Below are 13040 nucleotides of genomic sequence, written 5' to 3' on the forward strand. Positions count from 1 at the left end.
TCATCTTCCCTATTGTAAGAGCCTATAATACATTTGAGCAGATTTTCCAAGGAAAATATACAGAGCATTTTTACCAAGAAAACTCTAGAAGCCAATTGAAAAGCAACTCAATATAGCTGCATGAGAAAGGAGGCCAAAAAAAGGCTACTAGATACTGCAGTAAAAATCCTGAACTTCAAAAAAGTGACTTCTGAGAGAGACCTGTCAAATGAGCTTACATTTTACTGAGAAACAGGTATGGCCTGCAGATTTAGATGCTTCCTAACTCTAAAATCTTCCTTAATTGCTTCCACTCTGCTTCTCATCTTTGCCAGCTGTGGGCAAGGAAATGTGAATCAGATAATGAATCAACATGGCTCCATGGCTCTTGCACAGGCTTTCAGTTAGATTCTCTTTAGGTTCTCTTTAAAGTCCAGAGCCAAGCAATATACGTTCCAGCCTGGCAGAAACAGGAGTGTCTTCCCACCTGTGCACAGCAGTGTACCACCCAGCCGCAAGGGTGAGGTTGATGACAACGTCAACTGGAATCATATCAGCCACCGCTTCGTTGTTAGCAATGACGGTCCTTAGAATCCCCTTTCCCGCCTGTGGGACAAAGGAAAGCAGTCACTGCTACCATAAGATTTCATTGGCTTAGACCACAGGCAGACCTTAACTTCAGCATTTTTCAAGCCCAGCACCTGCTACAGAAGGTGGCTGGTTTCTGTTAAAACAAACATGGATCTCATGTGGATCCCACTGTTCTGTATTTTCAGAGGAAGCCTGAAGCATGATGACGTGCTGCACATAACAAGAAAAGCAATGACTTTAGTTAAATCAATATTAAGGGAATGCCTTAAGAAACAAATACATTTGAATGTACTGAAATCCCAGTGAAGTTCCATTTTCTCAAATGAACCAGGCAGACAGAGGTCTGAATGTCTCTTAAAGATAATTGTTTTGGAAATGGCACTGATAAGCTTTTTGAAAAGCTTCCGCTTTCCTTTGGATGTATTCATACTTTTCTCTTTTCCAAAGCTCTACCTGTTACAAACAAATACACAGTCAAGATGTGGCCCATGCCCTGAAGGTTTAAACTGCTTCCAAGTTTAAAATGAAACTCAGGAAATTAATAAATGAAAATACAAAAGAGAAAAGGCAAGAAAAATAAGATCTTTGCTTTGGTTAGAAGTGCATTTGTCAGGGGCTAGGTTCCCCAAAATACGTATATTTGAACTGAATGCTTATAAAGGGGTTTCCCTAATGATCAATTAGTTTTTGGAGGTTCCACAGGAGAGACATGGCTGGGAGAGACTCAAAGGAACAGATGGAAATGCGGCAGACTTAATCAAACAGGACAGTTCAGAAGTAAAGAAAATGTATGGTGAAATGATGGAACACGGAACAAAGCAATTTAAAAAAGAAATCTCAACAGCAGAGTAAAGGTTGCATTTATCTAGTATGTGGGAAATAAAATGTGATTGAGTTCGATGTAGAAACTGAAAACCTACTGGAATAAGCTATGAGGATAAGAGCACTAGTGAAGAAATTAAGTAAAAAAAACCTAATAATTTACTTCAGTATTAATTTGAGGGAGATACACAGGTAAAAGAACAAAGGATATGCTGTACAGATCCAAGAATATTTATAAAAACCAGGGCAGAGGAAATGTTATAGATAATCTTTTTTTTTTCCCTCCAACATAACACTTGCAAGTTAGGTTTCATCATGAAACCTGAAAATTCCTGTTTCATCATTGAATAGTTTTCCAGCTGTGAAAGATCAAGTTTTACTACTGAATCTGGAACTAAGTAGAAGTGCCTGGTTCTGCAAAAACACTGGCCTGAAATCTAATTGAGAAGAAAGGTGTGATGAAAAAACATTTAAGACTTGATACTGCCTTGTAAATCATATGCCATTGTTGACTGGACTGTCTAAGAGAGTCCATCACATCCTCTGTCTGGGAGCTGTTTATGTGGATTTTTTTTGTTCTCTTTCTCTTCTTTTCTATAATCAGATGGCTTTGTTATATTTCACAGCTTGCAGTAAGAGAATACTGCTTATGACAGTGATTTAATCTTCTTTCTAATTAGTTTCTCAGGAAATTAATCCTGAGTTAGGGCTCCTGAGCTGTTGCATCGTATTGTTGGTGCAGCTGGCAGAGATACAGGCAACCATGCAAGCTTCCCCACATGACTCCAAACACCCTCCTCAAACCCATGGAGCGCAGTTAACCTCTGCTGTACTAACCTGAACCACAGTAATGTTTAGACATTAAAACCTTAACTTGCAACATCACTATTATTTTACTTTTGTTTTTTTTGTTCCTACTGCTGTCTTTTCAAGGGAAAATGCAAGCAATTAAAAAGACCCAAAGCAGCCAGTCAAGCCCTGCTGTGAATTTTCAGCTGCTGTGAATACATGCCCACTAGAGAAAACTGTGTGATCAAATATCCCATTTTAATAGGCAGACTAAAGACCTTTTTGAGGTCAGGATTCAAAACCAAGAAGTTCGATGAATTTGCTGCAAACATCTGTATTCAAAGCAGCATATGATGGTTGTATACATATGAATGAATTGGACACTTAGTATATTATGTATACAGTACAGAGTTTAAATGTTGTAAATTACTTCCAACATTGGAAAGCTTAGAATTTCTTTATCAGATCTTCCTTCCTCTTTAGTGAGATAGAAGCTACCTCAGCTGAAGCCTCAGAAACCATTTGCCAACTTGAACTTGAACCTGACCCTTCGTGACAGCTTCCCAGCTAAAGTGTTTTAGGGTCAATCATAATTCAGAACATGAATCAAGCCACAGTTCTGCTCTACAGCCCCATTTCCTTGAAGGGAAGAAGGTTTTTACATGTAATGTGGAACAATGAGACAAAAGACCTCGATTACATACCGGTCAGTGGAAATGTAATTCACTTCATTTTGTTTTTCAGCTAGCTAACAAAGCTTCTCTCCATAGCAGCTGAACCAAATACATGTGAAAGAAATATAACAGACTATCAAGGACAAGTTGAAGTCCCATATTTCTGGAATATTTAAAAGAACTATTTTTTAATTTGTGAAATTAAATGATCAGATTCAAATAGCATAGTGGTGACTGAAGAAAATTTTTCCATGGTTTGGAGTCCAGATTCTAGCCAGGTGAACCCAAAGATCATCTGAATAAAATCTAAACCTGGGCGTTGTTCTCCATAGAGGATGAGCCTTGGTTAGTAGTTAAAAGTGAGTATTTTAGAATGGGGGACTTAAAAAAAACAAAAACAAAAACAAAAAAACAACCCAAGGAACACCAGAACACATCCCTCAACTTTTTTCATCCTTAATTATGGCCAATACGTTTACTTAACTAATAAATCCACTTTGAAATACACAGACTCGTTTTTAATAAAATATTTATTGGATAATGAAACTAATTATTGTGGTTTAACCCAGCAGGTGGCTAAGCACTACACAGTCATTCACTCACTCTCCTCTTCCCAGTGATATGGAGGAGAGAATTGGAAAAAAAAAGTAGAAGTCTTGGGTTGAGATAAAACTATTTACTAAGATAGAGAAAAGGAAAATGGTTATGACTATATATATATATGTATATACACACATATATATAAAGAATGTATATAACAAGTGATGCATAAGCAATTGCTCACCACCCCTCAAATGATGCCCTCATGCCCAGCTAGCCCCTGGAGCAGCGGAAGAGAGTGAGAAGACACCTTCCTGTAGACTCCCACCCCCTTCAAAACTACTTATGGATGATGTTGTATGGTATGGAATATCCCTCTGGTAAGCTTAAGTTAGCTGTCCTAATTCTGTTCCCTACTAGAACCTTGGGCCCTTTGCTGAGAATGTCCTTGGCTCTATACAGCAAGTATTAACATTGGTGTTATCAACATTGTTTTTCTCCTTGAACCAAAAACACAGCATTATACCAGACACTCCGAAGAAAAAATCCATCCCAGATGAAACTAAGACAGTAATGTATAATTCAGAAGTTCATAGGTTAATTTTTGAACTACCAAACAGAAATTAACAATTCACCATATCCAAGCACTTTAATTCAAATATGTATATTGTTTTCATTCCTCTTTCTCCACCCCCAAGAAGACCAAAATTATCTTGGATTCAGTAATAATAAATACTTTTCAAAATTTAGTTTAACCAAGTTCAGTGGCACCTGGAGATAATGCAAGACAAACACTGTCAGAACTGGCAGTGCCCTCTCCCTTCTCTGTACCACAGAATGTCTGCCCTGACTCTTTCCAGCCATCATCACTGCCCATGTGGCCAGAGAGCTGATGTGCACCCTCACTGCTTCTGTTTCTTGGATAATCTTGATATAATTACATTTCAAATCTTCAGCTTCATCACAGAAGACCTCAGTGTAGATGATGTGAGTTTCACAGCTGTTTGTCATTGTCTCCATTTCCTGTGTTGCAGAACCTCAGAGCTTTAATTCTGAACCAAAAAATACCTTATCTGTTTCAAAACTATTTTAGTATATGTAAAGGCTTTTATATAAAAAAGAGTTATTTACTACAGTGACCCTAGAATCTCAAAATCTTTGATTTCCAAAGAGTTAATGTGAACATAGAATAGCTTCTTTGTGTGAAGTCCTGCCTGACTGAAACAACCATTACATTTACTGTTAATTTCAGTCAGGCTAGGAATTTTTGTTTTGAAGAACAGAAAATAATAGTTACTTGTCTGAGTGGCAAAGGATAAACATATAAATATATACAAGCTCAAGCTTAAGTTTTAAAAAAGTGGACATTATAAAAAAAAGACAGTGATGTATGTTCACCCAGTCAGGAAATTTAGATTTTGTTACATGATTCAATCTCTGCCCCTTATGAATTATACCTCGTTTCAGGGATGCATTTTATGCCATTTCTTAGAAAATTTGGCAAGACTTTCCCAAACCCTGGAAACTACTATTCATGGTTAGTGAACCAGCAACATGCATACTCTTTCAAAATGTCCTTTTTTGAGTGCAGCTTAGATGTTATGTGCCATGGCCATAAGGATTCATGGCAGGAGCGTGACATCTTTCAACCAGATTCAGGAAGTTTCTATAACTTTTTTTGTACAGTTTCTCAGTGGGGCTTTAGAGTGTCTTTAGAGTTGTTATTTCAGCAACTCCACTTTAAGAGAACATTAAACAGTAACTAGACATACCGCAACAAATATTCCACTTGTCCCATTGAAGCTGTCAATCCAACCCTGCAAAAAGAGGATGATAGGTTGCTTACACAGGTTTCAAAATGCTGAAAGGGCTATAGTGCTAAGGTGTAGATAAAGAAGGAATGAGAAAACAGTTAAGACAGTTACCAATCCATCTGGGACAGTTGCCAGGAAGCTAACCAGAATGAAAGTATGCTTTGCATGATACCTCATACTACCTTCAATTTACCGATCAACAACACAACCAAACTATGTTTTTAGAAACTGCTCCTTTCCTATAGTAACTCGGCTACAGGAATAGGAACTTTGGCTTTGAAACCACTACAGAGTCTTGGTGCTGTCATACTTAATAAAAACAATCAGCACATTGTATATCCAACAACAAACAACACACGGATGCCACTGAGACCAATCTGATTACTCCAACTAATTTCTAAAGTAAGGAAGAAAAGATACCACTCCACTTTTGAATCCCATCCTACTCCAAGCCAGAGAAACTTCCCTGTGTGGGACAGGAGTTGAAGCAGTGAAAAGCTGCACGACCCACGGTGATTTCTGATGCCTAGCAGAATTAATTCCGTCTTCCTGAGATGAAGAGTTTGTTCCAGAGCCTTGGGTGTTAATCAGCCATCTCTGGCACACTTCAAGCTTTATGAAAGGCAAAGGTGACTTTATGTTGCCCTTCCAACTTGGTTGCAATATTAGGGTCCACTATTCCTTCTTATATATTTAGCCTAGTAAGTTGTTTCAGTCCAAAAGTACAGCTGTATTTAATTACTGTCTGGCTGACACATTTTGTATGCAGCAGGCTCATACAAGTGTGAATCCAGTGAATTCAGCAACTACTGAAGTAAGACAAAGATACCAGTAACTGAACATGACCTGGGTGCTTATCAGGACCACATTAATAGCATGGATAGACCATGGAAAGACTTGAACTAGAACCCATCAGGATTGTGACTAACTTTCAGGTCTCACAAGTGTTTCACCAGCCAGTATAGAAGCTCTCCTGTGTGGCTGCCTGGGCACTATTCTCTGCACATTAGATTATACATTGCAAGTCCAGCATCTTGCATCAATGCTATTCATCTCTTCATTTTAAATACGTTCCTTCCACTCATAGACAAAAGTCTTTCCAGAAGATGTTGAAGAAGGCCTGCTGTTCTACTTCAGCACAGGTCCTCTCCATCTCCCACATGGTTTCCTTAAACTGGGGCACCTGTTTCTTAAGAGGATGCTGCCAGACTGTATGCAGCTGCATCAAAGTATTCTCAGTAGGGAACTGCTGTGGATTAATGCTTACTGGAAAAGGCTCATGCCAACTAGCTCCCACGATGGATGGCCTGATAATAGCGATGTTCAAGTTTCCTTTCTCTTGCTGAATTAGGTATTCTGACAAGGCTTTGGTGTAGGTGTAAGTGTTGGGCCAGTCCCCAAGCAGCTTGGGCGTGATGTCTTGAATGATAGATTCATCCAACCACCTATAGAAAACAAGAAGGAGGATGTATACACAGGCAAAAAAAGACCAGTTATTATAGAAATCCTCATCTGAAACAAAGGATAAGTAAGCGAAAGCCATATAAGACAAAGCAAGAAGTGACAGGATTTGGATTTAGTTTAATAGCTCTGTAGGATAAAGTTACTTTTGTCTAGGAAGTACAAAATTATCCTGTTGAACATCCTGCTGGGATGCCCAGCTGAACTACAGATGTCTATGCTATTTCATTGTAAAGCAATCTTGTTTGCTTTATGTTTCTCTGCAATCTGTTTTCTAGCTGTGTCTGATCTACAGTTAGTCTGATGAAGCTTTCCAGCCTAGTACTGTGGCTAGATAACAGTCATCCTCAGTCAGCAGAGTCTCTATATACATCCATGTATATTTCAGGCAATTTTTGGTAACCTTGAGTTACTGAGCTGAGTACCACTGAAAAGATTTCAAAAGTTGTAATTGTGTACTACAGTGATAGTATTCCACTTGCACGACTTACAATGTTAGATGTTCCTTCCTACTGGTTTTCCACTGGCTTGTTCACACAGAAAATTAGGAAATTGTCACTGTTAGCTACTTTTAATAGAAAAAAAAGTAAAGAAAAAAACCAACAAACATCACATCCACCAAGTAATCTCATTAAGGTATTCAAGTAGTTACGTATACACCTTTAAAAATGTGGTCTTACCACTGCAGTGCTGCAGTAAGTATCTAAGACTCAAAAGCTTCTTCCTGGCATACCAGCAGTGCTTCCCTGGTCCTGCCAGCATTACAGGAACTGGCTGTACTTCCAGAGCCCTCACACACTGCTGCCAATCTAGGACAGGTTTTCAACAGTCTGATGCTGCACCACAGAATCAAAGATTAACTCCCATAATCCAATTTGTAATTAAGTCAATGGACTTACAGTTCAGATTAACTGCATGCACTCTTCACAGGGGCATTGCAAGGATACTATTTTCTGCAGATCCTCACTTCACCCCTCCTCATCTTGAATTTCAGACAGAAATGAGGTGGAGATTGTCATGCCTGGAAAATTACTTGATCACGTCAACTTAGATGTGCAAATACCTGATCGTGACCTAGTGCTTTTCAGATTGCTCTGATTAGATGCAGCTTAATATACTGCACCAAAATTTTTGTGTGAGAAAACACTGACTCATCAGAACTGCAAAACAGTGTGCAAAGAAGGGTTGATATCAGTCAATTTCTCTGTTTTAGAACTAGTTAAAAAGAATCTGACATTTTTAGCATCCTAAAATATCAAACTTATACAACTGAAAAAAACACCAACCTTTGCAGGCACAAACATTTTCCTTTGAAACCATTATTCTCATGTTTCAGAAATAAGGCAGAAAAATTGTTTAAGCATAAGAAAAGTTAAACTAAGCCAGAGGCTATAAGTAGCACACAATACTGACTCAATTTACAAAGCCTGCTTAGACAATCATGGCCTCTGTAGGGCCTCAGCTAAACTGACATTATCTGAATCTGTCAAGTAATTAATTAACTGTCTTCCAAAAGGAGACATCTATTTCTGCAGAGCCTGGAGGAACGCTAGATTGATTCAGGAGCTCAGATTGAGCTGAATATGAGGTCAGTTTTTTGTTTGTTTGTTTTTGTATAACTATATGTGCATATACATATATTTAAAACAAGACATACAGGTTAGCATTTCTCAGAAAGCAAAGACAGGTGTAGAATTACAAGCAGAAGCAATTGCCCCTTTCCCTCATCCTTCGGGACAAGCCTCTGCATTACTTCAAGTGTTCATCAGTAGGAGCATGCTTCTGCGCACCCCAAAGGCACTGTCCTACCAGGTGATTTGATATGCCAGCATTGCAATCACAGAAGCGCTGAGCTGACAGTTCAGCAAGGCAAACTGTTCCCAGTCCTCTGTATCTTCAGTGACCTAGTTTGAAAAGTCTCAAATGCTAAATCATAAAGCTATTGCTTTTTCTCACTGCTTCGATTGCTCCATAGAAGAGATGCTAATAGAAAAATAAGTTGCCCCTTCTTCCACCACAAACATTCAGTAAATAATTCTACTGTAGGAAAACATAGCTTACTGTGTTAATCACTTTCCATGAATAAGCTATTCTCTTGTAAATGGTGACAGACCTACATTTTCTGCAATAATAATAATAACACTTTTGCTTCAGCCCAAACTTCACTGTGTGCTGTGTTCCTTACCTCAGCATACCCTTCAAAGCTGATTTCCGTCAGCTTTAGATTAAGGCAAACCTTGCTTGATGTAGCAGATTATATGTTTCCCCTATTGGCCTGGCAGCACTTAGAAAAATGACTTCTGGTTTACTCAGATTAAGCCTGAAGTTTTACATGCAGGTAAAGTATCAAAATATGAGAAAGCAGGGATATAATAGGAGCAAAATAACAGAAAAAGTAACAGCTGGATGGATTTCACCTGAATATAGAATCATAAGTACATACCAATTGTATGGCCAAAAATAACACTGAACTTAGTCCACTTGTGGGATCACAGTTTTTGATGCATTTGCATTCTTTTCCACTTGAAATTTCACAATGCGTTAAAAATTGTGCACACTGCACAGCACTGCTTTGCCCATCTCTTCCTTATCTTACCTCCTACCATCCTAGTCACCTTCTGCTTCCGGCTCCTCCATGCATCTCCCTCATATATTGCCTCTGATTTTCAGTTCAATTTCCAAACCAATTACCCTGAAGACAGTTCTTTTCACTGAGACCCACCTTAATTCAATGCCTTGAGGGCTGTGACTGTCTTCACTGTGAGCAATTAAACTTCTACCTTCAAACACTATAAATGAACAGATACTATTCTAGTCTAGGGCATGCTGAGAATTTTATCTCAGTAGAAGTACCAGAAGGTGGTGAACTTCTGGAATAAAAACACAGCAAAAACTGTAAAACAAATAGAAAATCCAAGCAAAAAAAAGTAAAAAAAAGTCTCTACTTACGTGACAAAGAGACAACAACCAAACATACTACAAGAAAAACACACTGAAGGACTTATTTGAGAGCCCATCCTCTGTCACTCAACCTGTTTTCTAAATATCTTTCTCTGCTGAGTATTCAAACTATGATAAATGAATTCTTACTCTCTTATCTGAAGCAGCTGAAGTAGAAACCTCTGGGGTAGCTAGGCACTTCTGCATGTTAAAGATTAATGTTCAGACTGCTATGCTGGAGTCTTTTTATCTGAGCCATCAACACTAATTGTTTCTGAAATTGCAAGTGCTGGTAAGCTTTTAGAAGCAGTGATTTATAATATCGGTAGTGATGAACTCCAATGGACATTGTAAAACTGAGTCATGGGGCAAAAAGCTGCAGCTGAGCTTCCCTGTAGATAAATGTAAGGTAATGTATCTAGGGAAAAGCAGGCTAAACTTGTCTTGCAGGTTGCTGAACTCAGGGCTGGCAGCTACAGCTCAGCAAGAGCTCTTAGGAGCACAGCTGAAATTTCCATGTCAGCCAGCAGCAGCCAACAAAATTCCAGTACCAAGCATTGTCAGGTACAAGACCAATGGTGTCATTTTGAAGCTATTTAAATACAGTCTTGAGTGCCAGCACCCTGAATACTGTATGCAATTTTGTCTGGCCACTGGACTTTCTGGCTCGCATTCCATTTTTAGCAGTGGAGTTAAAAAAGACAAAGAAGAAGGGCAGCTAAAATAAAGGAGACAGATCAGCTGGCATTGGGGAGACAGTAAAAATACTGGGACTCTTCAGTCTGCAGAACAGAGGATACTGAGTGAATGCAATACAGACTTACCATACTGCAAAGGGAGTGAATAGGGCAAATGCTGCATATACTCCAGTGCTATAACTTCAGGACATGAAATGAAACCATGAGGATGGCAGTTTGAAACAGATAAAAGAAAGCTAATCTTCACACTGTACTTAGTAAAATTCTAGAACTTGTTACCATAGGGGGGTTGCAGAAGCAGAGTATCAGAAATTTCAAAAAGGGATTAAAAAAATTCATGGATTCCAAAATGGAACTAAAAATAATGGGATGTAACACCATCCAACGAGGGGTGTTACATCCCATTACAATGAGCTTGCAGCCCGGAAGGCCATTGGTATCCTGGATTGCATCAGAAGATGGGTGCCAGCAGCACAAGGGAGGTGATTGCCCCTCTCTACTCTGCCCTCATGAGGCCCCATTTGGAGTATTGCACCCAGGTCTGTGGCCCCCAACAAGAGGAAAGATTCGAGGCTTTTGGAGAGTGTCCAGGAGGGCCACAAAGATGATCAGAGGGCTGAAACACCTCTTCTATGAAGACAGGCTGAAGGAGCTGGGTTTGTTCTGTCTGGAAAAGATAAGGCTGCAGGAACACCTCATTACAGCTTTCCTATATTTAAAGGGAGATAATAAAGGAGGGAAATCAACTTTTTACGTGGGTAGATACTGATAGGACAAGGGGGAATGTGGCAGGGAGGTTGGAACCTGATGATCCTCAAGGTCCCTTACGACCCAAGCCATTCTATGATTCTGTGATTCTATGATTCAGTGGTTCTGGTTTCTGGGAGTCTACAAGGGGAATGCATCACAAAGAGTATCCAGGCTTGTGCAGTTACTTTGCAAAGCATTGCCACTGTTGAGGGCAATGTATTGGGCCAGGCAGTCCAACACTAATGCAATAGGGCATTTCTTACATATTTATTGTGCTCTGACAAATGAGAAATAACTATTAACTGGAAGTAAACATATCCAAGACTGTGGGTACTAGAAGAACTGAAAAAGAAAACACTGATTTTTATTAAGTTTTCTGGAGTAAAACTTTGTGAAATTATTTCTTTTTGGAAGAATCAAGAAGAAAGAATTTATACCAGCTCTCTGGGTTGGTAGTTCATAGGTTAGTTGCTTATATCACACAGATGGAATAACACTGGAAAACAAATGAAAACAAAGTTACATCTGTAGGAAAATTTTAAAGATAAGACTTCCTGGGACCTTTTTCAGCAGATTTTGTTACTTTTAGTAATTACTCTTCATTTTGGTAAATTAAATTAAACATGGCCTTTTTGTTGTTTCATCAAATTCCTAAATATTCACACTGAACTGTGGTTCTCAACAGAGAATAGTCCTGCTTCTGTGGATGGCCTAGTAGTTTGTGTGAAGAGAGTTACCCTGTGGAAAGTAGACCTTATGGGGTGAACTCAGCAGGCTTGGTTGCAGCCCTTGGAGGGTTGGTATCTCTTGGCAACATTTCCAAATTGTTGCTAAAACAACCTGTTTCTGACTAATCTCTGTATAGCTCCAGTTTAGTATAGCAGAATTCTTGAACTATGTAGAATCAATATTGAGAAGCTGGAGAGATAAAAAAAAGTGATTATAAGGTATACGAAAACTTTGAGATCTTACTAAGGTAGCAACAGGGCTGAGTACTGCAGAAAGAAGCAGCACAACTTCATTCCTGGTAGCAATGCACTCAGGCATAATTTAGTGCTGGACTCTAATGAAATCACTACGTCTTTTTAAAAATGGTGTGTGAAAAAACGTAGGAGCAACTGAAATCACAGACTTATCAAGTATGTTTTATTTTGCTTTATCATTCTTTTGTATTTGGGAAAGTATTGGTAAGTTCAACCAAGTGATGTTGTTTCTACTTACTCTACTAAATCAAAAAGCTTCTTGGGTTCAGCTGGAGGCGGGTAGACGATTTCATCTATGCATTTACGCACACAGTTTGCATAGGCAGTGGAGATGTGGATGAAGGCTTCCAGCTTCTGCATCTGCTGGGCCAGTTCTAGAAGCCTCTGTGTGCCCATTGCATTCAGTTGCAAGGCATGTCTAAAGAGGGCAGGGAAAGAAACAAAATGCATTTCACTGGGAAGAACTGATCAAAGATGAGTATTATCCAAACCCTTCTCCCTGACAAATAATAAACAAATAAGGGAAGGGGTCACAGATAACAACACATTTGACCAGAATGTGTTCAAACAAGATCATTATAAGTGGTATAGTAGCTTAATAGCTGCTGGTCACAATGCTGATCTTTTCATTCACAATGTGGTTTTATTTGCTCTCAGAGTTGTTTTTCTTAACTCTGGCCACATTCTTTATCACCTCTGAGGGCTAGCCTAGGCTTCTTTATAGTTTTTCCAGTTTGTATATAGCATGTGCTCCCACTGTACTGAAAAGAGCTGAAAGCTTAAAAGAGTGACATATAAAATAATCTTCAGAGAAATGCTCTTGGATCCACTGATCTGGCCACAGAATGCAACTGAAATACTTTTACTCAGTATGAAGGTTCAGAGGTAACATTTCACTAACATCTCTAAATCTCACATACTTGCCACCTTCTCCTGGAATAAATATCTCCAATATACATGACCACTGAGTTGTTGTAATTTCTTTGGACCTCATTCAGC

General features: G+C 38.9%; 1 protein-coding gene across 15 annotated transcripts in view; it reads right to left on the reverse strand.

Annotated features, from left to right (window-relative positions):
- FAR2 (fatty acyl-CoA reductase 2) overlaps positions 1–13040 on the reverse strand; it is a 148268-nt gene that overhangs the window by 29135 nt on the left and 106093 nt on the right. For all 15 annotated transcript variants that reach the window (XM_021382035.1, XM_021382033.1, XM_021382027.1 and 12 more), the window contains 4 exons: positions 12280–12459; positions 6477–6654; positions 5168–5212; positions 467–585 (listed from right to left, as the gene is read on the reverse strand). In XM_021382035.1, the coding sequence (XP_021237710.1) occupies positions 467–585; positions 5168–5212; positions 6477–6654; positions 12280–12459 (522 nt within the window). The remainder of the gene's footprint in view (positions 1–466; positions 586–5167; positions 5213–6476; positions 6655–12279; positions 12460–13040) is intronic.

This window comes from Numida meleagris, unplaced genomic scaffold, assembly GCF_002078875.1.
Source record: "Numida meleagris isolate 19003 breed g44 Domestic line unplaced genomic scaffold, NumMel1.0 unplaced_Scaffold165, whole genome shotgun sequence".
Taxonomy (NCBI): domain Eukaryota; kingdom Metazoa; phylum Chordata; class Aves; order Galliformes; family Numididae; genus Numida; species Numida meleagris.